Raw genomic sequence first — 27564 nt, 5'->3', positions numbered from 1 at the left:
AATATTGTTCACACTCCTCCGTTTATTACAATTCTCAGCCCTTGGGTCTGAGAGGAAGAGGAGGGAATATATAGACCGACTGGAACACCCACGGTGTTACTAGTGCGACCACAGCTATCGCCTGAGAGTCCCTTGACCCAGCGTAAAACCTTTTTTTATCTTTTTATTGAGGTGGTACGCCATGTAGTCCACCTGAGGCAGTTTCCATCAATTTGCAAAATGCGTGAAGACTTCCTGATGAAGTCACCACTTTCCCGGGTGGAGGTCGTGTCCACTCCCGGAATGAACACTGCTGACAGTGCGCTTACTTGATTCTCCGCCCAGCGAAGAATTCTGGTGGCTTCTACCCTCGCCACCCTGCTCCTTGTGCCGCCCTGGCGGTTTACATGAGCCCCTGTGGTCTGACTGGATCAGAACCGGTTGGTCGCGAAGCAGGAACTCCGCTTGACTTAGGGCGTTGTATATGGCCCTTAGTTCCAGGATATTGATGTGAAGGCAAGTCTGTTGGCTTGACCACAAACCTTGGAATTTTCTTCCCTGTGTAACTGCCCCCCACCCTCGGAGGCTTGCATCCGTGGTCACCAGGACCCAGTCCTGAATGCCGAATCTGCGGCCCTCGAGAAGGTGAGCACTCCGCAGCCACCACAGGAGAGACACCCTGGCCCTGGGGGATAGGGTGATTAACCGATGCATCTGAAGATGTGATCCGGACCACTTGTCCAGTAAGTTCCATTGTCCTTGCATGGAACCAGCCGAAGGGGATGGCCTCGTATGATGCCATCATCCTTCCCAGGACTCGAGTGCAGTGATGCACTGACACCTGTTTTGGTTTTCAATGGATTCCTGACCAGTGTCATGAGCTCCTGAGCTCTCTCTATCGGGAGATAAACCCTCTTCTGGTCTGTGTCTAGGATTATGCCTAGGCGAGGCAGATGAGCTGTAGGAACCAACTGCGACTTCGGAATATATAGAATCCAGTCGTGTTGCCGTTTCACTTCCAGAGAAGGTGATACGCTGTCCAGCAACTGCTCTCTTGATCTCGCTTTTATGAGGAGATCATCCAAGTATGTGATAATAGTGACACCTTGCTTCCGCAGGAGCACCATCATATCCGCCATTACCTTGGTGAAATTGGTAATGACAATCCCGTACCGCAATTCTGAGGTACGCCTGATGAGGTGGATAAATGGGGACACGAAGGTATGCATCCCTTATGTCCCGATTCATTTCAGGCTTGCAATGACCGCTCTTAGCGATTCCATCTTGAACCTGAACCTTTTCAGGTATATGTTCAGGGATTTTAATACAATATGGGTCTAACCGAACCGTCTGGTTTCGGGATTATAACATGGTCGAATAATAACACCCTCTTGTTGAAGGAGGGGACCCTTGACCACCACCTGTTGAAGATACAATTTACGAATTGCAGTTAACACTGGCTCCCTCTCTTGGGGGGAAGCCCGCCGGGTCCTCGGTGAGGGGGCATCTTCTCACAGTCCAGCCTGTATCCCTGCGATACAATTTCTATTGCCCAGGGATCTAACAGGGAGTGAACCCATTTGTGGCTGAACTTACGAAGGCGTGTCCCCACCGGGCCTAGCTCCGCCTGTGGAGCCCCAGCGACATGCGGTGGATTTTTGTAGAGGCCGGGGAGGACTTCTGTTCCTGGGGACTAGCTGTGTTGTACAGCTTCTTTCCTCTGCCCCCGGCTCTGACAAGAAAGGACGCACCTCAGACTTCCTTGTTTCTTTATTCGAAAAGCTGCATTTAATAATGTCGTGCTTTCCTAGGCTGTGTAGGAATATAAGGCAAAATGTCAGAATTACCAGCTATAGCTGTGGAGACCAGGCCCGAGAACCTGTCTCCACACAATCCTCAGCCTTCCATATGCCTCTTAAGTCGGCATCATCTGTCCAATGTATATTCTACAGGACACGTCAAGCAGAAATCGACATAGCTTTTGTCTCTAGGACCCAGTATACTCATGTCCCTTTGGGCATGCTTTATAATTATATATCTATCACTTAAGACAGCATCTTAAAATATTTATATGCATACTAGGGTCTCAATCTCTGCTGATAAGGTACCTGTCCACGCTGCCACAGCGCTATAAACCCATGCCGACACAATCGCCGGTCTGGGTAGTATACTAGAATGTGCACACTATCTGCAGGATCCCTGAGAATAGCTAGTGCAAACAGGACACCCAAGGGGAAGATTCTCAACACATCCTGGCCCTAGTGGGGAAAGGATACAGCCTAAGAATTCTCTTGTGGGAAGCTGCCGTCTCTTGTCTGGAGATTCCCGCTCTTTTTCCTCATGAGAGGAGGGAAATTTACCTCAGCATTCTTCCCCTTAAAATGTGCACTCTCGTGTCAGGGACAGATGAGTCATCAGTGATATGAAAATCATCTTTTATTCCAATAATCATATATTGAATATCTTTTAGCCCTCTTGGCTGTAACTTTGCATTATCGTAGTCGACAGTGGAGTTAAACTCCGTGTCGATACTTTGTTATTTTGGATAGTGAACATAGAGAGACTCTGAAGGACTCTGTGACATAGGGACAGACCAGGGTAGATTTCCTTTCTGTTCCCTAACCTTTTGTGCAATAATTTTACCTCAGCACTTACACATATCCAAACAGGTGTCGGCGTTGTCGACGGAGACACCCTCCCACACACAAATCAACTCTATCACCTCCTTAGAGGAGCCTTTTAACTCAGACATGTCGACACACGCGTACCGACACACCACACACACAGGGGATGCTCTATTTGAAGACAGTTCCCCCACCAGGCCCTTTGGAGAGACAGAGAGAGAGTATGCCAGCACACACCACAGCTCTATATAATACAGGGATGTACACTATACTGAGTGATTTTTCCCCTATAGCAGCTTATATACACAGTTTTGCGCCTAAATTTATGTGCCCCCTCTCTCTTTTTTACCCTTTGTGTACCAGGATACTGCAGGGGAGAGCCTGGGGAGCTTCCTTCCAGCTGAGCTGTGAAGAGAAAATGGCGCCGGTGTGCTGAGGAAGAAGGCCCGGCCCCCTCAGCGGCGGGCTTCTGTCCTTTTATGTACTTTAATGGCGGGGGTTAATGCACATATACAGTTTATCAGACTGTATTATGTGCTTTTCGCCAAGTAAGGTAATCTAATTGCTGCCCAGGGCGCCCCCAGCGCCCTGCACCCATCAGTGACCGGAGTGTGTGGTGTGCTAAGGGAGCAATGGCGCACAGCTGCAGTGCTGTGCGCTACCTCCGGTACTCCGGTTTCCTCCCACAATCCAAAAATATACTGGTAGGTTAATTGGCTCCCAACAAAATTAACACTAGTATGAATGTGACTGCGTGTACATGTGATAGGGAATATAGAATGTAAGCTCCACTGGGGCAGGGACTGATGTGAATGGGCAAATATTCTCTGTACAGCGCTGCGGAATATGTGTGCGCTATATAAATAACTGGTAATAAATAAATAATAAATAAATAAATAAATACCTTAATGAAGACCGGAGTCTTCAGCCGCTGATTTTCAACTTCTCTTCGTTCTTCTGGCTCTGCAAGGGGGATGGCGGCGCGGCTCCGGGACCGGACGACCAAGGACTGGGCCTGTGTTCGATCCCTCTGGAGCTAATGGTGTCCAGTAGCCTTAGAAGCCCAAGCTAGCTGCAAGCAGGTAGGTTCGCTTCTCTCCCCTCAGTCCCACGTAGCAGTGAGTCTGTTGCCAGCAGATCTCACTGAAAATAAAAAACCTAACAAATACTTTCTTTTCTAGGAAGCTCAGGAGAGCCCCTAGGGTGCATCCAGCTCTGGCTGGGCACAGATACTAACTGAGGTCTGGAGGAGGGGCATAGAGGGAGGAGCCAGTGCACACCAGATATAGTACCTAATCTTTCTTTTAAGAGTGCTCAGTCTCCTGCGGAGCCCGTCTATACCCCATGGTCCTTACGGAGTACCCAGCATCCACTAGGACGTCAGAGAAATTGGTGGGAAGTGGTGCCAGAACATATACATTGCTTGACTCTGCCAGCAATGTATATATTACTGGCATACATTCTGTAATCATTGGTGCAGGGCGGCGCCGGAGTGCAGGGCAGTTCATTCATCATCGCTCCGCGCCATACACACTGTGCGATGATGGATAAACAAGCAGCGAGGTGGGCAAAACATTGTATGCAAAACACACGACTGCTCACCTCGCTGGCGATGATGGGGGAGTGCGCATCAACGCTCATTGCCCGCCCATACACACCAGTAGATTTTGAGCTCAAAGCAGCTCAAAACGCCAAAAGTGAGCTGCTTTGAGCTCAAAATCTTCTAGTGTGTATGGGCCTTTAGGCTTTCCCAAACTCAGTCCTCACGGTACTATAACAGTCTAGGTTTTAGTAATATCCATGCAGGCGTCTTAATTAGTACCTCAGGTATTTTGATTTAACCATCTGTGCTGAAGCCTGGATATCACTAAAACCTATACTGTTAGCATGCCTTGTGGACCGATGTTAGGAATTCCTGATCTACATACTTTTCTCTAGATGAATAATATGCAAAATGTTTCCATTGTAGAATTTACTCAGATTACAGGTCTTACAGAACTGGACTATTCTGAGGGAGAAACAGGTCAAAGCAAAGATACTAGTGAGTATACATTACCTATTCATCACTTTCAAAAACACAAATATATTACTGGTCACATTTTAATATTTTGCTTTTTACTTTTTTTAATTTGTATTACCTACAAAAATGTAATAAAATAATAATTGTCCCATTCACAAACCTGTAGCCTATCATGTTCGCCCCTTATCGTACATTCTGTTTTTGAAATACACCGATTTAATTATGAACGTAAACGATTTAGGTTTAAAAAAAAAAAAAAATCTTTAAAAAAATAATTTTGAGGTTTATTGGCCTTGATACTTTTTAGAAGTGTTGCTCAAGCAGTTAAAAACAAAGACAAATTGTTAACATTTGTTTATTTACCAGTTATTTATATAGCGCACACATATTCCGCATCGCTTTACAGAGAATATTTGGCCATTCACATCAGTCCCTGCCCCAGTGGAGCTTACAATCTATAGGCCCTCATTCAGAGTTGATCGCTCGCTAGCTACTTTTAGCAGCCATGCAAACGCATAGTCGCCGCCCACGGGGGAGTGTATTTTCACTTTGCAAGTGTGCGAACGTCTTTGCAGAGTAGCTCTGCAAAAACATTTTGTGCAGTTTCAGAGTAGGACTGGACTTACTCAGTCCTTGCGATCACTTCAGTGGTTTAGTTCCCAGAAAACGGGCAGTTGACACTCACAAACGCCTTCTTTCTGTCAATCTCCTTGTGACTGGCTGTGCGAACGGAATCGTCGTAGAAGCCATCGCTGGGTAACAAACCACTGTGTACTCGTACGACTCGCCTGCGCATTGCGTTGCATACACACAGATTAGCCCCATTCTGCCATGATCGCTGCGCTGTGAAAATCTGTAGGGAGCGATCAACTCGGAATGACCCCCTATATTCCCTATCACATGTACACACAGACACATTCACACTAGGGTTCATTTTTGTTGGAGGCCAATTAACCTACCAGTATAATTTTGTATTCTGGGCGGAAACCGGAGTACCAGGAGGAAACCCACGCAAGTACAGGGAGAATATACAAACTCCACACAGTTAGGGCCATGGTGGGAATCGAACCCATGACCTCAGTGCTGCGAGACAGTAATGCTATCCATCACACCATCCGTACTGCCCATTTGCAAACTTTTCATAAAATTGTTTGCAAATAAAAATACTCACTCCTTTCACCAACCAATTCTTTGTTAATTTGATATAATATTAGCAAGTGTGTACAAAAAATAAGATTTTACTTACCGGTAAATCTATTTCTCGTAGTCCGTAGTGGATGCTGGGGACTCCGTAAGGACCATGGGGAATAGACGGGCTCCGCAGGAGACATGGGCACTTTAAGAAGGAATTTAGATTCTGGTGTGCTCTGGCTCCTCCCTCTATGTCCCTCCTCCAGACCTCAGTTAGAGAAACTGTGCCCGGAAGAGCTGACAGTACAAGGAAAGGATTTTGGAAATCCAGGGCAAGACTCATACCAGCCACACCGTATAACTTGTGATAAACTTACCCAGTCAAAAGTATGAACAACAACAGAGCATCAGTGCAACCCTGATGCAACAATAACTATATACAAGTATTGTAGAAGAAGTCCGCACTTGGGACGGGCGCCCAGCATCCACTACAGACTACGAGAAATAGATTTACCGGTAAGTAAAATCTTATTTTCTCTAACGTCCTAGTGGATGCTGGGGACTCCGTAAGGACCATGGGGATTATACCAAAGCTCCCAAACGGGCGGGAGAGTGCAGATGACTCTGCAGCACCGAATGAGCAAACACAAGGTCCTCCTCAGCCAGGGTATCAAACTTGTAGAACTTTTCAAAAGTGTTTGAACCTGACCAAGTAGCCGCTCGGCACAGCTGTAATGCAGAGACCCCTCGGGCAGCCGCCCAAGAAGAGCCCACCTTCCTAGTGGAATGGGCCTTAACTAATTTTGGCAGCGGCAATCCAGCCGCAGAATGAGCCTGCTGAATCGTGTTACAGATCCAGCGAGCCATAGTCTGCTTTGAAGCAGGAGCACCAAGCTTGTTGGAAGCATACAGGATAAACAAAGATTCTGTTTTCCTGACCCTAGCCGTTCTGGCTACATAAACCTTCAAAGCCCTGACCACATCAAGCAACTCGGAATCCTCCAAGTCAGTAGTAGCCACAGGCACCACAATAGGTTGGTTTATATGAAAAGATTAAACCACTTTTGGCAGGAATTGTGGACGGGTCCGCAACTCTGCTCTATCCCCATGGAAAACCAGATAAGGGCTTTTATGTGACAAAGCCGCCAATTCTGACACACACCTAGCCGAAGCCAAGGCCAGTAGCATGACCACCTTCCACGTGAGATATTTCAATTCCACCGTTTTGAGTGGTTCAAACCAGTGGGATTTCAGGAAACTCAACACCACGTTAAGATCCCAAGGTGCCACTGGGGGCACAAAAGGGGGCTAAATATGCAGCACTCCCTTCACAAACGTCTGAACTTCAGGTAGAGAAGCCAGAAAATGGATAGGGCCGAAACCTGGACCTTAATGGAACCCAATTTTAAGCCCAAAGTCACTCCTGACTGTAGGAAGTGAAGGAAACGGCCAGGCTGGAATTCCTCCATAGGGGCATTCCTGGCCTCACACCAAGCAACATATTTTCGCCAAGTACGGTGATAATGTTGAGCCGTCACGTCCTTCCTAGCCTTTATCAGCGTAGGAATGACCTCATCCGGAATGCCTTTTTCCGCTAGGATCCGGCGTTCAAACGCCACGCGGTAAGTCTTGGAACAGACAAGGCCCTTGTTGCAACAAGTCCTGTCTTAGAGGAAGAGGCCACGGGTCCTCCGTGAGCATTTCTTGCAGATCTGGATACCAAGTCCTTCTTGGCTAATCCGGAACAATGAGTATTGTTCTCACTCCTCTTTTTCTTATAATTCTCAACACCTTTGGTATGAGGAAGAGGAGGGAATACATAGACCGACTGGAACACCCATGGTGTTACCAGGGCGTCTACAGCTATCGCCTGAGGGTCCCTTGACCTGGCGCAATACCTCTGTAGTTTTTTGTTGAGGTGGGATGCCATCATGTCCACCTGTGGCAGTTCCCACCGACTTACAATCTGTGCGAAGACTTCTTGATGAAGTCCCCACTTCCCCGGGTGGAGGTCGTGCCTGCTGAGGAAGTCTGCTTCCCAGTTGTCCACTCCCGGGTTGAACACTGCTGACAGTGCACTGACGTGATTCTCCGCCCAGCGAAGAATTCTGGTGGCTTCCAGCATCGCCACTCTGCTCCTTGTGCCGCCTTGTCGGTTTACATGAGCCACAGCGGTGATGTTGTCTGACTGAATCAGAACCGGTTGACCGCGAAGCAGGGTCTATGCTTGACGTAGGGCGTTGTATATGGCCCTTAGTTCCAGGATGTTGATGTGAAGGCAAGTCTCCTGACTTGACCACAGACCTTGGAAATTTCTTCCGTGTGTGACTGCTCCCCACCCTCGGAGGCTTGCATCCGTGGTCACCAGGACCCAGTCCTGAATGCCGAATCTGCGTCCCTCGAGAAGGTGAGCACTCCGCAGCCACCACAGGAGAGACACCCTGGCCCTGGGGGATAGGGTGATTAACCGATGCATCTGAAGATGTGATCCGGACCATTTGTCCAGTAAGTCCCATTGAAAGGTCCTCGCATGGAACCTGCCGAAGGGAATGGCCTCGTATGATGCCACCATCTTTCCCAGGACTCGAGTGCAGTGATGCACCGACACCTGTTTTGGTTTTAATAGGCCCCTGACCAGTGTCATGAGTTCCTGAGCTCTCTCTATCGGGAGATAAACCCTTTTCTGGTCTGTGTCCAGAATCATGCCCAGGAAAGGCAGACGAGTCGTAGGAACCAACTGCGACTTTGGAATATTTAGAATCCAGCCGTGTTGCCGTAACACTTCCAGAGAACGTGCTACGCTGATCAGCAACTGCTCTCTTGACCTCGCTTTTATGAGGAGATCGTCCAAGTATGGGATAATTGTGACTCCCTGCTTCCGCAGGAGCACCATCATTTCCGCCATTACCTTGGTAAATATTCTCGGAGCCGTGGAGAGACCAAACGGCAACGTCTGAAATTGGTAATGACAATCCTGTACCACAAATCTGAGGTACGCCTGATGAGGTGGATTAATGGGGACATGAAGGTATGCATCCTTTATGTCCAAAGACGCCACAAAATCCCCCCCTTCCAGGCTTGCAATGACCGCTCTCAGCGATTCCATCTTGAACCGGAACCTTTTCAGGTACATGTTCAGGGATTTTAAATTCAATATGGGTCTGACCGAACCGTCCGGTTTCGGTACTACAAACATGGTCGAATAATAACCCTTTCCTTGTTGAAGGAGGGGAACCTTGACCACCACCTGTTGAAGATACAATTTGTGAATTGCAGTTAACACTATTTCCCTCTCTAAGGGGGAAGCTGGCAGGGCCAGTTTGAGGTATCGGTGAGGGGGCATCTCTTCGAATTCCAGCTTGTATCCCTGAGACACAATATCTATTGCCCAGGGATCCAACTGGGAGTGAACCCACTTGTGGCTGAAATGTCGGAGACGCGCCCCCACCGGGCCTAGCTCCGCCTGTGGAGCCCCAGCGTCATGCGGTGGATTTAGTGGAAGCCGGGGAGGACTTCTGTTCCTGGGAACTAGCTGTGTTGTGCAGCTTCTTTCCTCTGCCCCTGCCCCTGGCAAGAAAGGACACACCTCGGACTTTCTTGTTTTTCTGTGATCGAAAGGACTGCATTTGGTAATACGGTGCTTTCTTAGGCTGTGAGGAAACATATGGCAAAAAAATGTGACTTTCCAGCCGTAGCTGTGGAGACCAGGTCCGAGAGACCCTCCCCAAACAATTCCTCACCCTTGTAAGGTAAAACCTCCATGTGCCTTTTTGAGTCGGCATCACCTGTCCATTGCCGAGTCCACAGGACCCTTCTGGCAGAAATCGACATAGCATTTATTCTAGAACCTAGTAGGCTAATGTCTCTCTGAGCATCTCTCATATAAAGGACAGCGTCTTTAATATGCCCCAGGGTCATTAATATAGTATCCTTGTCTAAGGTATCAAGTTCCTCAGATAAGGTATCCGTCCATGCTGCTACAGCACTACACACCCAAGCCGACGCGACTGCCGGCCTCAGTAAGGTACCTGAATGTGTATAAATGGACTTCAGGGTACCCTCCTGTTTTCTATCAGCAGCATCTTTGAGGGTAGCCGTATCCTGTGACGGCAGGTCTACCTTCTTGGATAAGCGCGTCAGAGCTTTGTCCACCCTAGGGGAGGATTCCCAGCGTAACCTGTCCGTTGGCGGGAAAGGATACGCCATAAGAATCCTTTTGGAAATCTGCCGTTTTTTATCTGGAGATTCCCAAGCCTTTTCACATAACTCATTTAGCTCGTGTGAGCGGGGGAAAGGTTACCTCCGGCTTCTTTTCCCCATACATATGAACCCTCTTGTCAGGGACTGGGGTTTCCTCTGTGATGTGCAACACATCCTTAATTGCTATAATCATATAACGGATGGATTTAGCCAATTTTGGCTGTAACCTTGCATCATCGTAATCGACACTGGAGTTAGAATCCATGTCGGTATCCGTGTCAATAATTTGGGATAGTGGGCGCTTCTGAGACCCTGTCGGTCTCTGCGACATAGGATCAGGCATGGGTTGGGATCCTGACTGTCCTGAGGCTTCAGCTTTTTCCAACCTTTTATGTAAGGAATTAACATTATCATTTAAAACCTATCCACATATCCATCCAATCAAGTGTCGGTGCCGTCGGCAGAGACACCACATTCATTTGCTCCCGCTCTGCTTCCACATAGCCCTCATCAGACATGTCGACACAAGCGTACCGACACACCACACACACACACACACACACACACACACACACACACAGTGAATGCCCTTTTTGAAGACAGTTCCCCCGCAAGGCCCTTTGGTGAGACAGAGAGAGAGTATGCCAGCACACACCCCAGCGCTATATAACCCAGGAATAACACAGTAACTTAATGTTAACCCAGTAGCTGCTGTATATGTGTTTTTAGCGCCTAATTATGTGCCCCCCCCCCCCCCCTCTCTTTTTACCCTTTTTCTACCGTGATCTGCAGGGGAGAGCCTGGGGAGCTTCTTCTCAGCGGAGCTGTGGAGAAAAAATGGCGCTGGTGAGTGCTGAGGAAGAAGCTCCGCCCCCTCGACGGTGGGCTTCTGTCCCACTAAAATACATATCTTTTTGGCGGGGGCCCATACATATTTACAGTGCCCAACTGTATATATGTTTACTTTTGCCAACAGAGGTCCATATGCTGCCCAGGGCGCGCACCCCCCCCCCCCCCCCTCCCCGCGCCCTGCACCCTTACAGTGACCGGAGTATGTGAGGTGTGTATGGAGCAATGGCGCACAGCTGCAGTGTTCCCTCTGGAGCTAATGGTGTCCAGTAGCCTAAGAAGCAGGACCTATCTTCAGAGAGAGTAGGGCTGCTTCTCTCCCCTCTGTCCCACGATGCAGGGAGTCTGTTGCCAGCAGAGCTCCCTGAAAATAAAAAACCTAACAAAACACTTTCTTATAGCAAGCTCAGGAGAGCTCACTGAACAGCACCCAGCTCGTCCGGGCACAGATTCAAACTGAGGTCTGGAGGAGGGACATAGAGGGAGAAGCCAGAGCACACCAGAATCTAAATTCTTTCTTAAAGTGCCCATGTCTCCTGCGGAGCCCGTCTATTCCCCATGGTCCTTACGGAGTCCCCAGCATCCACTAGGACGTTAGAGAAATAAATCATATCTATCTATATATATATATATATATATATATATATATATATATATATATATATATATATATATATATATATATATATATATATATATATATATATATATATATATATACATACACACACACACACACACACACAAGGTGCATCCGGATAGTATTCACAGCACTTCACTTTTTTCACATTTTATGTTACAGCCTTATTCAAAAATCGATTATAATAGGATTTTAATTACCTACCGGTAAATCCTTTTCTCGTAGTCCGTAGAGCATGCTGGAGTCCACATTAGTATCATGGGGTATAGATGGGTCCCTTGGGAGCCATGGGCACTTTAAGAGTTCAATAGTGTGGGCTGGCTCCTCCCTCTACACCCTCCTATCAGAATCCGTCTAGAAACTGTGCCAGAGGAGACAGACATACTTCGAGAGAAGGAAATACAGAGATATAGTGGCGAGATTCACACCAGCTCACACATAACAAGGCAAACCAAGCTAACTAGCTTGAACAATTCAGCAACAGCTGAACAACAGTACTTAACCAAGTAACAATGCAGTACCGAACCAAGTAACAAGGTAGTACCGAACCAAGTAACAACTGCAGGAGAACAAAGCGCTGGGCGGGCGCCCAGCATCCTCTACGGACTACGAGAAAAGGATTTACCGGTAGGCAATTAAAATCCTATTTTCTCTTACGTCCTAGAGGATGCTGGGGTCCACATTAGTACCATAGGGATGTACCAAAGCTCCCAGTACTGGAGGGAGAGAGGGGACACTCCTGCAGAACCGATAGACCAAACTTTAGGTCCTCAGAGGCCAAAGTATCAAACTTGTAAAACTTAGCAAATGTGTTCGACCCTGACCAAGTAGCCGCTTGGCAAAATTGTAAAGCCGGGACACCCCGGGCAGCCGCCCAGGAAGGACCCATCTTACCAGTAGAGTGGGCCTTAACAGATTTTGGACACGGCAATCCTGCCGTACAATAAGCATGCTGGATAGTGAACCTGATCCAGCGAGAAATAGTCTGCTTAGAAGCAGGACACCCAATCTTGTTGGGATCATACAGGACAAAGAGAGTCCGACTTTCTGTGATGAGAAGTTCTCTTCACATAAATCTTCAAAGCCCTCACAACATCCAAGGACTTTGAGGAGTCAGTAGCCACTGGTACCACTATAGGTTGGTTGATATGAAAAGCCGACACAACCTTTGGAAGAAACTGCTGACGCATCCTGAGCTCAGCTCTATCTTCATGGAAAATCAAGTAGGGGCTTTTGCAGGACAAAGCCTCCAATTGAGACACACGTCTAGCAGATGCTAATGCCAACAGTGTGACCGCCTTCCAAGTGAGAAACTTGACCTCAACCTCCTATAATGGCTCAAACCAATCCGATTGCAGGAACTGCAACACCACGTTAAGATCGCAAGGTGCCGTAGGAGGCACAAAGGGAGGCTGGATGTGCAGGACCCCTTTCAAAAAAAGTCTGAACCTCAGGGAGGGAAGTCAATTGTTTCTGGAAGAAAATGGACAAGGCCGAAATCTGGACCTTTATGGAGCCCAAACGTAGGCCCACATCCACACCTGCTTGCAGGAAGAGGAGAAACTGCCCAAGTTGAAACTCCACCGTAGGAAACTTCTTGAATTTACACCAAGACACATACTTTTTCCAAATGCGATGGTAATGTTTAGACGTTACTCCCTTCCTAGCCTGGATCAGGCTAGGAATAACCTTGTTCGGAATGCCTTTCCGAGCTAAGATATGGCGTTCAACCTCCATGCCGTCAAACGTAACCGTGTTAAGTCTTGATAAGCAAACGGCCCCTGTTGCAGAAGGTCCACTCAAAGAGGAAGAGGTCTCGAATCATCTAGCAGTAATTCCAGAAGATCCGCGTACCAAGCCCTTCTTGGCGAGTCCGGAGCAATGAGGATCGCCTGAACTCTTGTTCTTTTTATAAGTTTGAGAATCCTTGGGATGTGTGGAAGTGGAGGGAACACATACACCGACTGGAAGAACCACAGAGTCACCAGTGCGTCCACCACCACTGCCTGTGGGTCTCTCAACCTGGAACAGTACCTGCAAAGCTTTTTGTTGAGGCGGGAGGCCATCATGTCGATTTGAGGTACACCCCAAAGACTAGTCACCTCTGCAAACACCTTGGGGTGGAGGCCCCACTCTCCTGGATCGTGTCTGCTGAGGAAGTCCGCTTCCCAGTTATCCACACCTGAAATGAAGATTGCCGCCAGCGCGTGCCTTTCTGCCCAGAGGAGGATCTTTGCACCTCTGACATTGCAGCTCTGCTCTTCGGTCCGCCTTGTCGGTTTATGTAGGCCACCGTCGTCACATTGTCCGACTGCACCAGAATGGCCTGATCTTGTAGAAGATGTGCTGCCTGTCGAAGTCCACTGTACACGGCTCTTAGTTCCAGAATGTTTATCGGAAGGATGGATTCCAGACTTGACCACTTTCCTTGGAAGTTTTCCTGACTTTCGGCGACAGACGTATCCGCCGGTGCATGTGTAGGTGAGATCCCGACCACTTGTCTAGGAGATCCAGTTGGAAGGACCGTGAATGAAATCTTCCATACTGTAGAGCCTCGTAGGAGGCAACCATCTTCCCCAGAAAGCGAATGCACTGTTGAACAGATACCCGGGCAGGCTTCAACACATCCCGGACCATTGATTGTATCACCAACGCTTTTTCCACCGGTAGAAACACCCTCTGCACTTCCGTGTCGAGGCTCATCCCTAGGAAAGACAATCTCCTTGTCGGCTCCAAATGTGATTTTGGAAGATTCGGGATCCACCCGTGATCCCGGAGTAGTTGAGTTGTGAGAGCAATGTTCTGCAACAACTTCTCCCTGGAAGATGCTTTTATCAGCAGATCGTCCCGATACGGAATTATGTTCATTCCCTGCTTGCGTAGGAGTAGCATCATCTCTGCCATTACCTTGGTGAACACCCTCGGTGCCGTGATATAGGCCAAATGGCAGTGCCTGGAACGGATAGTGACAGTCCAACAGCGCAAATCTGAGATAAGCCTGGTGAGGCGGCCAAATCGGAATGTGGAGGTATGCATCCTTGATATCCAGGGATACCAACAATTCCCCCTCCTCCAGACCCGAGATCACTGCTCTCAGAGACTCCATCTTGAACTTCAACTCCCTCAAGTAGGGGGTTTAAAGACTTCAAATTCAATAGCAGTCTGACCGAACTGTCCGGTTTTGGTACTACAAAGAGGTTTGAGTAGTAACCCTTGTTTTCCAGATGAGGTGGAACTGGGACAATGACATTTGCCTCATCCAATTTTTGAATGGCTTCCTGTAGGATAGCCCTTTCTGTCAGCAAAGCTGGTAAGCCTGATTAGAAAAATCTGTGAGGTGGGAGTTCTTGAAACTCCAGTCTGTATCCCTAGGACACAATATCTTGTACCCAGGGGTCCAGGCCTGATAACGCCCAGACCTGACGGAAATTTCTTAGACGTACTCCCACCTGCCTGATCTCCAGCCTGGGAGGTCCACTGTCGTGCTGAGGATTTTGAGAAAACAGAACCAGGCTTCTGTTCCTGCAAACCTGATGGCACAGGTTTTCTGGATTTTCCCCGACCACCTCTGAAGAAAGTGGAAGGGGGCTTGGACTTAACCTTTGCGGTCTAAAAGGATTGCATAGTAGACGTAGGATAAGATTTCCTCATTGGCGGAGTGGCTGAGGGAAGAAAGGTTGCCTTACCCGTGGATGCCGTGGATATCCACGCATCCAACGCTTCCCCAAACAGCGCCTGACCTGTGAAGGGTAGGTTCTCCACACTCTTCTTGGATTCCGCATCTGCAGACCATTGGCGCAGCCAGAGTCCCCTGCGCGCCGAGACAGCCATGGAAGATGTCCGTGCATTCAGATGACCAAGGTCCTTCATGGCCTCCATCATGAAACCTGCAGATTCCTGTATGTGACGTAAAAACATTTCAATGTCACTTCTATCCATAGTATCCAATTCCTCTAGTAACGTGCCTGACCACTTCACTATGGCTTTAGAAATCCATGCACAAGCAATAGTGGGCCTTAGCGCCACGCCTGAAGCAGTGTATATGGATTTGAGCGTAGTCCAATCATGTCCAATCAACTGAATTTACCACAGGTGGGCTCCAATTAAGCTGTAGGAACATCTCAAGGATGATCAGTGGAAACAGGATGCACCCAAGCTCAATTTTGAGCTTCATTGCAAAGGCAGTGAATACTTATGTACATTTCTTAGTTTTTTATTTTTAATAAATTTGCAAAAATCTCAAAAAAACTTTTTTCAAGTTGTCATTATGTGGTATTGTGTGTAGAATTTTGAGGGGAAAATTAATTTATTCCATTTTGGAATAAGGCTGTAACATAACAAAATGTGGAAAAAGTGAAGTGCTGTGAATACTTTCCGGATGCAGTATAACTGACTAAGCAAGTTTGTACAGCCATATTTTTACAAACGACATTCTACAGTGACGGAGAAAGTGTTTATATACTTTCTGTAATATTTACAAACCTTTTCTTTGGTAGTTTAAGTTTGGCAATGTACGCTAGGCAGTAGTTGATGATGTCTTGTAATATATCCTCTCCCAAATACGCATGGATGCTCTGCAGGAGTGACAGATGTGTGATTAATTATAGAAAAAGGTTTCCTGTTGCTCTTTTGAATTCTAATTGTTTCTGTAATGTTGCATTTTGCCAGCTCTACGCTGTGCTCTGCCTTACAGACTGAATCTGAAAAAATACTGGATAAAAATAAATAAATCAATCAATCATCGCAATCGTATCACAAAAAGGATTTGTACTGAAATCATCAGCATTATTTCTATGGTCAAGACATTTACAATGCAAACATATTCATTTCTTCCTATTGCCTGTTAAGGGAATTTACATTGGAGGCATTTAATTTGTCAATCTGTCCTCTATGCTGCTGCCCAGCACATCTTCCTCTCCAAGCATACTACGGCTGTCTCCCTTCTCCTACAAGCCCTACACTCTTCCCCTTCAGAACCCAATTCAAGCTTCTCAAACTGACTTACAAAGCCCTCACACATTCCTGTCCCATTTACATCTCTGACCTCATCTCCAAGATTTTGCCCGTGCTGCTCTCTGGAATTCTCTCCCTACCCCTACCAGACTCTCCACATCTCTACATAAGTTCAAACGGGCTCTCAAGACCCACTTCTACATGAAACCCAACCATCTCTTATCCTGACCCTCTGTTCCTTGCTCACTGTCTACCCCATCTGTGGTAAAGTTATAGCATAAGTGTCAGATCCCCGCCGCGGCCGCCGGGCTTGTCCCTCCGAGGCTGCTGGCTGCCCGGGCGGCCGTCCCCGCTGGCGGTTTCTGTCGCCCGGCGCTCTGTCCGGCGTCCATAGGGTGGACATCGCGGGCGCGTCCGACGTCTCCGGTGACGGGTGATGTCATCAGCGCCTCTCCAATCAGGGGCTGGCGGGAAGTACAAATCCAGACGCCGGGCAGAGCTCCTGCGCCTGAGTATCATCGCTACTACCGTACCAGTGATCTCCAGAGCTCCTGTGCTTCCAGCATTCCGTGCTTCCAGCGTCCCGTGTCTCCATGCCTCAGCACCTCCGTGCCTCCAGCACCTCCGTGCCTCCAAGCACCTCAACGTCTCTAAGCGCCTCAGCGCCTTCAAACACTTCAGTACTTCTAGCATTTCAGTGCCTCTAGCACCTCAGTGCCTCCAGCACCTCAACATCGTTCACAGTAAGCTTTTGGTACTCTCCACCAATTCACCAGCACCTTTACAAGTCTTGTTTTTCAGGAAACCTTCAAGCATCCACCTGTGCCTCCTGCCTACCGTCCTAATCCTGTATGAGGAAGACCTACATCCGGCCATCTCTACTGCGACCCAGTAGCGGTTCCTCTTCCCGGTCACCGGAAGAAACCCAGAGTCCACAACACTTCCAAACCATTTCAGTGATAGTATACTCAGGCCACATGGACCCGGGGGATCGGAACACAGAGTCAAGTGCCATCCAAAGTTTGGCTTCCCGAGTTCAGTCTCAAGAGGCGACACAGGGTCAGGTGATGCAATATCTCCAGGAATTGTCCGGCCGATTGGATCAAATTCAAGCATCCTTAGCCTCCGCAATTCCGGCTCCAGTTCCCGTAACTGCTCCAGCTGCTGTTTCCAGTAATGTCCATCCTCCGGGTGGTACCAGGTCACGTCTTCAGCTTCCTACTCCTTCCCGTTATAATGGGAACCCAAAGAATTGCCGTGGTTTTCTAAATCAGTGCGAGGTGCACTTCGAGCTGCTCTCTCATAACTTCCCTACGGATCGCTCTAAGGTAGTGTATATAATTTCCCTGCTTGAAGGGTCAGCGTTGGATTGGGTGTCTCCGTTATGGGAACGATCTGATCCCGTGGTTTCCAACTACACCAACTTCATCACGTCCTTTCGAAGAATCTTCGACGAGCCCGGCAGGATGACCACTGCTTCTTGCTCCGTGTTAGTCAGGGCTCCCGTTCCGTGGGTCAGTACGTGGTTCATTTCCAGACCATTGCCTCTGAATTGCGCTGGAATAATGACGCTCTGAGGGCTGCCTTCTGGAACGGTCTTTCCGACTGGCTGAAAGATGAGTTGGTCACAAGGGATCTGCCGGATCCATTAGAAGAGTTGATTTCCCTTTGCGTTAAGGTGGATCTTCGGATGCAGGAGCGTGGAAGAGAACGTAGCCGTTCAGATCGTTCCAGGTTCCGGAATCCTACTCCTAGACCGGTGGCTGTGCCTAGTTTGGACGAACCCATGCAAATTAACCGATCCCGACTGTCCCTGGAAGAACGTCAGCGTCGTTGTGAGGGTAAACTTTGCCTTTACTGTGGAGCCGCAGATCATTTCCTCAAGTTTTGTAAATCCCGTCCGGGAAATGGGCAGGCCTAGCTTGTTCCGGAGGAGTCAAGCTGGGGGTCACGACTAAATCTTCTCCAATTTTGGACTGTTTGCTTCCTGTAACTTTAATCACCAATTCAGTCTCCAAGTCTTGTGAAGCCCTGTTGGATTCCGGAGCTGCGGGGAACTTCGTTTCTTCCTCCTGTGTCCAAAGCATGGATTTAAAGTTACGGCCTATCGAGCGGCCTATTTCGTTGACGGCTATCAACGGTACTAGGATTTCCAAGGGTCTCAATGTGGCGCACGGAGCCAGTTAAGCTGCAGGTCGGGGCTCTACATCAAGAAAGTCTGGAACTCTTGGCGATTCCAGAAATGCATCACGATCTGGTCCTTGGAATGCCTTGGCTTAAAATTCATAATCCCCACATTGACTGGAAGTCTTCTCAAATTCTGTCTTGGAGTTCCTTTTGTCACACTAACCGTCTCACTCCCGTTTGTCCGCTCCGTGTCTCTTCTAAGACGGATGAAGAGCATATTCCGGAGGCGTATCAAGGGTTCAGCTGCCTGTTTTCGGAACAGGCAGCTGATCTGTTACCACCTCATAGGCCTTGGGACTGCCCTATTGACCTTGTCCCAGGGAAGATGCCACCTCGTGGTCGCACATATCCCCTGTCACTTCCCGAGACTCAAGCTATGTCGGACTATATTAAATCCAATCTGCTCAAGGGATTCATTCGCTCCTCTGATGGAGTGGGCTTCTTTTTCGTGAAGGAGGACGGGGGGTTGAGACCATGTGTCGACTACCGCGGCTTAAACGATATCACCATCAAGAATAAATACCCCTTGCCACTAATCACAGAGTTATTTGATAGGGTTTGTGGCGCCCGCGTTTTCTCCAAACTCGACTTGAGGGGAGCTTATAATCTTATACGCATCTGAGAAGGGGATGAATGGAAGACCGCCTTCAATACCCGGGATGGGCATTACGAATACCTGGTGATGCCGTTCGGCCTTAGTAATGCTCCTGCTGTTTTCCAGGGATTCGTCAACGAAATCTTCCGAGACATGTTATATCAAAGTGTTGTGGTATATTTGGACGACATACTGATTTTTTCCAAAAATCTTGAACACAGGACTCAAGTCAAAGAAGTGCTCCACCGTTTACGAAAGAATCATCTCTATGCTAAGCTCTCCAAATGTACCTTCGAAGTAACATCAATTCCGTTCCTCGGTTATATCATCTCGGGGACGGAGCTTCGCATGGATCCGGAAAAGCTCTCTGCCATTCGTGACTGGACTCAGCCTCTCTCTTTAAAAGCAATACAAAGATTCCTGGGCTTTGCGAATTACTGTTTCTCGCAAATGTGATCAACGCTCCACTTATATGGATAGTACGGGGGTGGCAGCAGTACGAGTGAGAGGCTAAACCCAAATGCCTCCAAAGATTAGCATATGTCAAGGAAATTACCCAACTGCGCCTGCATGCATATAAAATGAAATAAGTGGGTGATTTGAATAAAGGGGAAATCACAGTACTGTATTGGTAAAATTAATTGACATTTATTCTTGTGAAAAAGGAAAATATATATATTGAAACGAAGGAAGATGCAAAAACAAAAAAAACAACTTTTATTACAGGTAAAATATATGTCAGAATCTTTATGTGATAACAGGTCAGAGAAATCTTCCTGCACCTGTACACTGTTGGAAAAAACTTTGGAAAAAACGGAGTAAAAAGATTTGAAAAAATATATATAGTAAAGTTCCAAATGTCTGGTGTGAATAGAGTGTGGCGTCCCACCTCTTTTCCACCTTGTTGTGGCTGGTTATGTGGTATACTACAGATAAGGTAGATTATCCGGAAAATAAGGGAATGTTCAATTTCCAAGTATAGCCCAGTGGTGATATTAATTGTGAATCCCAGTGGAGGCAAGTTCTTAATTTATAACTGCTGTGATGCTGCGGGGTACCCCAACGTCGGTATAAGTGGGATAAGGTATTCAGGGATAAAGGTATAAAGAAACCCCGGACTCCCCGCTAGTTCTCCCCGTTATAGCCAGCCGGAGGCGCCTGCACTCACAGGTGTCTGCCGACCGCTATTGACGGGGGGACGCGGTCATGCCACTGGGGGGAAGGTAACACTGACTTCGGGACCCACAAGGGGACTGTCCGTCGTGAACCTTCCCTCCTGCGGGGTCAGATACCTTTTTCTCCTGCGCTTGATCCCGTTCTGTTCTTTCTTCCTCCGGTCTGTTCTCTCGGTGTTCTGCTTGTAGGTCTGTTCCCTCTCAGCCGCGCGGCTCCGTTCTACCTTCACGGGATCACTGATCTGTGCGGTTATGTTCCGTCCGGATATTCTTCTCGGTCTTGTAGTTTTTTGCAGGAGAATAGTCTATTATTAGGGTGATGATGTGATGATATGCTTTTTTCTCCAACGCGTATCGACCCGTCTGGGTCTTCCTCAGGGAGTCCGTCCTGAGGAAGACCCAGACGGGTCGATACGCGTTGGAGAAAAAAGCATATCATCACATCATCACCCTAATAATAGACTATTCTCCTGCAAAAAACTACAAGACCGAGAAGAATATCCGGACGGAACATAACCGCACAGATCAGTGATCCCGTGAAGGTAGAACGGAGCCGCGCGGCTGAGAGGGAACAGACCTACAAGCAGAACACCGAGAGAACAGACCGGAGGAAGAAAGAACAGAACGGGATCAAGCGCAGGAGAAAAAGGTATCTGACCCCGCAGGAGGGAAGGTTCACGACGGACAGTCCCCTTGTGGGTCCCGAAGTCAGTGTTACCTTCCCCCCAGTGGCATGACCGCGTCCCCCCGTCAATAGCGGTCGGCAGACACCTGTGAGTGCAGGCGCCTCCGGCTGGCTATAACGGGGAGAACTAGCGGGGAGTCCGGGGTTTCTTTATACCTTTATCCCTGAATACCTTATCCCACTTATACCGACGTTGGGGTACCCCGCAGCATCACAGCAGTTATAAATTAAGAACTTGCCTCCACTGGGATTCACAATTAATATCACCACTGGGCTATACTTGGAAATTGAACATTCCCTTATTTTCCGGATAATCTACCTTATCTGTAGTATACCACATAACCAGCCACAACAAGGTGGAAAAGAGGTGGGACGCCACACTCTATTCACACCAGACATTTGGAACTTTACTATATATATTTTTTCAAATCTTTTTACTCCGTTTTTTCCAAAGTTTTTTCCAACAGTGTACAGGTGCAGGAAGATTTCTCTGACCTGTTATCACATAAAGATTCTGACATATATTTTACCTGTAATAAAAGTTGTTTTTTTTGTTTTTGCATCTTCCTTCGTTTCAATATATATATTTTCCTTTTTCACAAGAATAAATGTCAATAATAATTTTACCAATACAGTACTGTGATTTCCCCTTTATTCAAATCACCCACTTATTTCATTTTATATGCATGCAGGCGCAGTTGGGTAATTTCCTTGACATTTGCGAATTACTACAGGAAATTCGTTAGAGGTTTCTCCACCATTGTTGCACCCATTTCTGCCTTGACGAGAAAGGGCTCTAATCCGAGTTTGTGGCCTCCCGAAGCCATTGAGGCCTTTTCCCACTTGAAGTTAGCTTTCATGTCCGCTCCAGTTCTCCAACAACCAAATTTCGATGAACCATTCTTCCTAGAGGTTGACGCATCTTCGGTTGGAGCTGTTCTCTCTCAGTACTCCTCTGATAAGAAATTACATCCGTGTCAGACTTCCGGTTCCGGCATGGAGGAGTAAGCAGCAGCTTCTGTGTGCTCCTCCGTTACCGCCAGATGCCCAGCTCATAAAGGACATAATCTACAGAGGTGATTTGGTTCCTGTGCCCCACGGACTCCCCATTGCCCGGGCGATCGTCAGCTGTAAGTGTGACGGCTACTGTGCGGGGAGACGGACGCCGGAGTGCCGCGCTCCGTCAGAGGCCTGAGACGCGGCATTCTCTCCTGCTCTGTCGGCCGCCCACGCAGCACGCGCTGAGGCGCTGCACGGAGGCGGCTTGGGGATTCAACACAGCATAGAAGTCTGTGCTGTCGTCGCTCTTGCTGGCCACGCCGAGTGAACTGCCCGTACTGTGGGGGCTCTGTATCTGTATAGGGATAGACAGTGATGCTGGCTGTTCTCTCTTAATTCACCCGTGACGCCTGAGACAATCCTGATATACAGGCACAAATCAGTGACTAATAATATAACTAATTGCTCAGAGGTAGGAGCTGTATTATTGGGCACATAAAGCCTTTCATATGTCAGTTGCAAAACCTGGATCCCATTATATATTATATTTGATTTAGACTGTCAGCTCATTAGGACTAGCAATATATAGATAATCCAAAACGGCAGTGAGTTTGTCAATAATACTGCTAACACAAAATTACATCTGCTCTGCACAGAATGGAAAAATTTCTGGGTCCCTCAAACATGTCTAAAATTCCGTCAGCAATGCCTCCCAGGCAGGAAAAAAGACGCGCTGATCAGTCCTCTATAACAAGTGCAGATTCCAGCCCAGTGAAACCGGTAGCCAAGAAGCCAGTTAAAGTAGCCTCTGATGACGCACAATTACAGGTGCGTAAAGATTCTGACTCATCCACCACTTCCCTGACATATAGAGATATAGTGGCGGCCATTCATGATACAATGGCTCCACTATTACAGAAAGCAGTGGGGGACATTACTCTTCAATTGCAGCAACTCTCTACCAGGGTATCTAATACTGAAATCAATCTAGGGGTTACTATGGATGAAATTGAAATATTAAAATCCACAGTAGGGCGGCTGGAAAAAGACAATAAACATCTTCTTGATAAAATGGACAATATTGAAAACCGTACGCGCAGGTGCAACCTTCGCTTAATAGGCTTACCCGAATCTATTAAGGGCCCAGGCCTAGATGATTTTGTGCGAAACACTCTGCCTAAATTGCTCCATATTGAAGAGGTATGTGCTGACATGGTAATTGAACGGATACACAGGATGGGAGACCAGGCAAGTGCAAGCTCTAAGAGACCACGAGTGGTTATCTTCAAAATCCTGAACTTTCTCCATAAGAATGCTATATGGAAGGCGTCTCGCAAGACAGAGCTCCGATGGGAAGGTAACACTTTGCGGATTTTCCAGGATTATTCTGCGGAACTTTCTCGTCTGCGTAAGGCCTTCAATCCCGTTTGCTCCCTTCTGGTACAAAACAAACGTAAATTTGCTATGATGTATCCGGCTCGGCTTAGAATTTTTAGGGGAACGTCATTCACTGATTTTACTACACCGGGAGATGCAGAAGCCTTTCTTAAGGAGGAAGAGGACTCTCTTAATAATGACATTTCAGATGCCCCAGAGTGATATATTTTCCCCCATACTCCCCTCTGGTTTATTATAATACCTCACAAGATGTCACCACGTTGTTTTTTGTGCTCGCGTATATTGCGATTGTTTGGCTGTGCAAAGCTATCCTGTATTGCCAATATGCCTTTTGCTACAAATTTTATTATAAGAGTTTGAGCTGTGGTCTATATTTTCTTCCAAATATGTTTTCCCATAGTAGTTGGCGGTAATGGAGCAGACCTGCCCATCTGTTGATAGCATATAGTTATTACCACCAATTAGTGGTGTTCTACCCGAAGTCCATTTGGTTTCACTAGTTAATTCATGTAATGTATGTATCATTACTATTATATTTGCTGTCTCTTTTTCTTTCTTCTACTTTTCTTAGGTATGTATCCCCAGTATGTTTTACTTACCTCATGTTTTGTCCTTTCCTCCCCCCCCGTCCAATCGTACACTGTCCCTTTATGGATGCAATGTTTTACCTTGTCTTTTCTTTGCCAGATGAACCTTTCTTACTTCCTATGGGATGGCAACTGTTAAGATAGGTACTTTTAATGTAGGAGGTATTAACACACCAGCTAAAAGGCGGAAAATATTATCTTATATGAACAAACATAATATTGACATTGCATGTTTACAGGAGACGCACCTGGTTTTACAGGAAACTAAAAAATTGCAAATGCTGAACTGGTCTTTACTGGGAGCAGCATCGCTCAACTCCAAATTCTGTGGAGTGGCAATTTTGGCGAGACGTTCTCTTCCCATTGAAGTTTTGAAAGTAGACACAGATCCAGATGGCAGGTATGTCATTATTCAAGTTAAATTGGGTAATAAATTGTACCATATAGGTAATATTTACGCACCAAACATTTATAAGAAATCATTCTTTTCTTCACTTATGGTTAAATTATATGGCTTTGACAGCACATCCTTAATTTTATGTGGTGACTTTAATCTGGTCTCCTCCTTATACTTAGATAAATCCCAATTTTCCAAAAGTGCTAGGCCTCTCCCTAAACTAGGTGTTCCATGGTTAGCTAAACGATTTAACTTAGTTGATACATGGCGAGCATTAAACCCTACTGAAAAGGAGTACTCATGTTTATCCATGGCTCACAACACTTGGTCCCGCATAGACTATATTTTAATTTCCTCCCTGCTCTTCCCTAACATTTCCCAGGCCACCATTGAGCCGATCTCTATATCGGATCATGGTATGGTCTGGATCGAAATGATTTACTCAAAGGAAAAACCTTCTTCTCCAATGTGGAAATTTCCCTCCCATCTAGCGAAATCGGATGGTTTCCAACAGAAATGTGATGAGACATGGGAAAATTTCCGAAAGGATAATTCTCCACATGAGTCAGCTAATCCTTCTCTTTTCTGGCAAACTGCTAAGACAGTATTAAGGGGTGAAGTGATCTCCTATTATTCGCATCTCAAGAAATCGCTTAATCAGGCATACTTAGAATCACAAGCTGCTTTATCCACAACTTACCAAGTTTTTAAAATTCATCCCACTGCTGACAATAAAAATACCTACCTTCTAGCCAAGTCTACTTTTAATAATCTTTTGCAATTGATAGGGGACAAATATATGTTTAATGTAAGCTACAAGTTCCATCGTTTTGGAAATAAGACAGGTAAGCTTCTTACCTCTCTGTTACAGGGAACTAGAAAACCAATGATGGTCCACCCGTTACAAAAATCGGATGGATCCCTCTCTAATTCCAACATACAAACTGCGGCCATTCTGCGTGAATATTATGTATCCTTATATGCTTCCCCAGATCCAACTGATACCCTTAGGTCTCAAGACGAATATCCGCCCCAATTCTGGGATACCCTAAACTTGCCCCAAGTACCTGCTGACTTGATCTCTTCATTAACAGTTCCGATTACACTTTCGGAAGTCTTAGCAACTATAAAACGTCTTAAACAGGACAAAGCACCAGGGCCAGACGGATACACGAATGAATTTTACAAACAAATGTCCCCTAAAATAGGTTCGACTTTGCAAGCTGTCTATAACAAAATTTTGACCGAGGGGATTATGCCAGATAGATTTACAGACGCAGTGATTAAAGTATTGCCTAAAACAGGACGAAATCTTTCTTTACCGGGCTCATATAGACCTATATCATTATTAAATGTGGACTTCAAAATTTTTACCTCTATTTTAGCCCAGAGGCTTAAACCAATCATGCCACTTCTTGTTCACAAAGATCAGACTGGTTTTATAACTGGTCGACACTCGGTTGTGAATCTTAGGCGTGTCCTCTCAGTCATCCAACATACTAACTTAAATTCTTCTGACACCTCCTCCCCTGCTCTCATATTATCTATCGATGCAGAAAAGGCTTTTGACCTTTTATTGTGGCCCTTTCTTTTTAGAACCTTACATAATTTTGGTTTCCCAGAGACTTTTATTTCAATCATACGCACCTTATACTCATCACCTTTATCATCCATTTCCTGTAACAGCCTTCTTACTTCCCCATTTGTATTACAGAGGGGAACGAGGCAAGGCTGCCCCCTATCCCCTCTTCTTTTCGATCTCTCAATTGAGCCCCTAGCACAAGCTATACGTAGTTCACCTCATATATATGGAATTTCAATTGGCTCGCAGACTCTGAAAATTGCATTATTTGCAGATGATACTCTTTTATTTTTAACGAACCCTGAGCAATCACTTCCCGCCTTATTAAAAGTGATACACGCCTTTGGGAAAGTAGCCGGATATAGAATAAACGTTAATAAGTCAGAACTCATGATACTAGGTAAATCATCACCAACCTTATTATCCCATCCAGATGTAACTTCTTTTAAACTGTCACATTCCCACTTTAAATATTTAGGTATTAATGTCTGTGCAGATCTATCCAATCTCTACAGAATTAATTACTTCCCCGTCATAGAAAATCTAGCCCTTAAATTAGAAACATGGAAGGACCTACCTCTGTCTTTATTAGGCAGAATGGAAGTGATTAAATGCATTATTTTTCCCAAATTATTTTACTTTATACAAATGCTCCCTATATCTTTAACCCGTGCTGATATCCTCAAGATTGAGACAATATTTTCGAAGTTCCTTTGGCAAGGTAAAAGACCAAGAATAGCCAGACAGAAATTGAAATCCCCTAAATCAAAAGGTGGTTTTGCAGCTCCAGATATACAGGCATACTCTTTAGCAGTTCAGTTTAGATACATTGCTGACTGGCTCCATTGTTCATCTCAATATATTGATTACGACCTGGAAGCAAAGATATTTGCCCCATATGCTCCTAGCGCACTTTTGCACCTACACCCGACTCGGATTCCGGCGCCGATAAAAAGTCATATATTATTTAGAGACTCCTTTTCCGCATGGTTAACTATTAACAAATTATGTCATCGAAATCCTCGCTTCTCACAATACATCCCATTGTGGGGAAATCCAATGTTCCCACCCTCGCTGCTTAATGCCACATACTTACAATGGAAGGAGAAAGGTCTTGATGCTTTCTATAAAGTTTTTGATCCTGGAGGTTCTTTATACTCCTACTCGGATCTATGCCAAAAATATGAACTTTCTCCAAGACACATATATATGTATTTCCAGGTGCGTCACTTTGTACTATCTTATGGTGAGCAACCCCAGGGGGAAGACCCCAGTGGCTTGAATTTAGCCTCACATGCTATAGATGCACTATTACGTTCCTTTAAGATACGGCCATACAAAGTGAAATATATGTACTCTATTTTGTTAACATGCTTGCCCACCGTACAATGGGATATTTTATTTTCGAAATGGAAAGCTGACATACCTGCTCTGACAAGCATTACTGATCTCACACATTCTTGTGAAAGATCCTTAAAATTGTTGTCCTCAGCATATTTCCAGGAAGTTCACCTGAGATTTTTACACAGAGCCTACATCCCTCCTTCCCAAAGAGCCCACATG

The 27564-nt window shown here is 46.4% G+C and overlaps 1 protein-coding gene across 2 annotated transcripts in view; it reads right to left on the bottom strand.

Annotated features, from left to right (window-relative positions):
• PMM2 (phosphomannomutase 2) overlaps positions 1 to 27564 on the bottom strand; it is a 68926-nt gene that overhangs the window by 27065 nt on the left and 14297 nt on the right. For both annotated transcript variants that reach the window (XM_063934269.1, XM_063934268.1), the window contains exon 4: positions 15926 to 16017. In XM_063934269.1, the coding sequence (XP_063790339.1) occupies positions 15926 to 16017 (92 nt within the window). The remainder of the gene's footprint in view (positions 1 to 15925; positions 16018 to 27564) is intronic.

Source organism: Pseudophryne corroboree, chromosome 7 (genome assembly GCF_028390025.1).
Source record: "Pseudophryne corroboree isolate aPseCor3 chromosome 7, aPseCor3.hap2, whole genome shotgun sequence".
Taxonomy (NCBI): domain Eukaryota; kingdom Metazoa; phylum Chordata; class Amphibia; order Anura; family Myobatrachidae; genus Pseudophryne; species Pseudophryne corroboree.
This window is presented reverse-complemented; position numbering and strand designations above follow the sequence as displayed.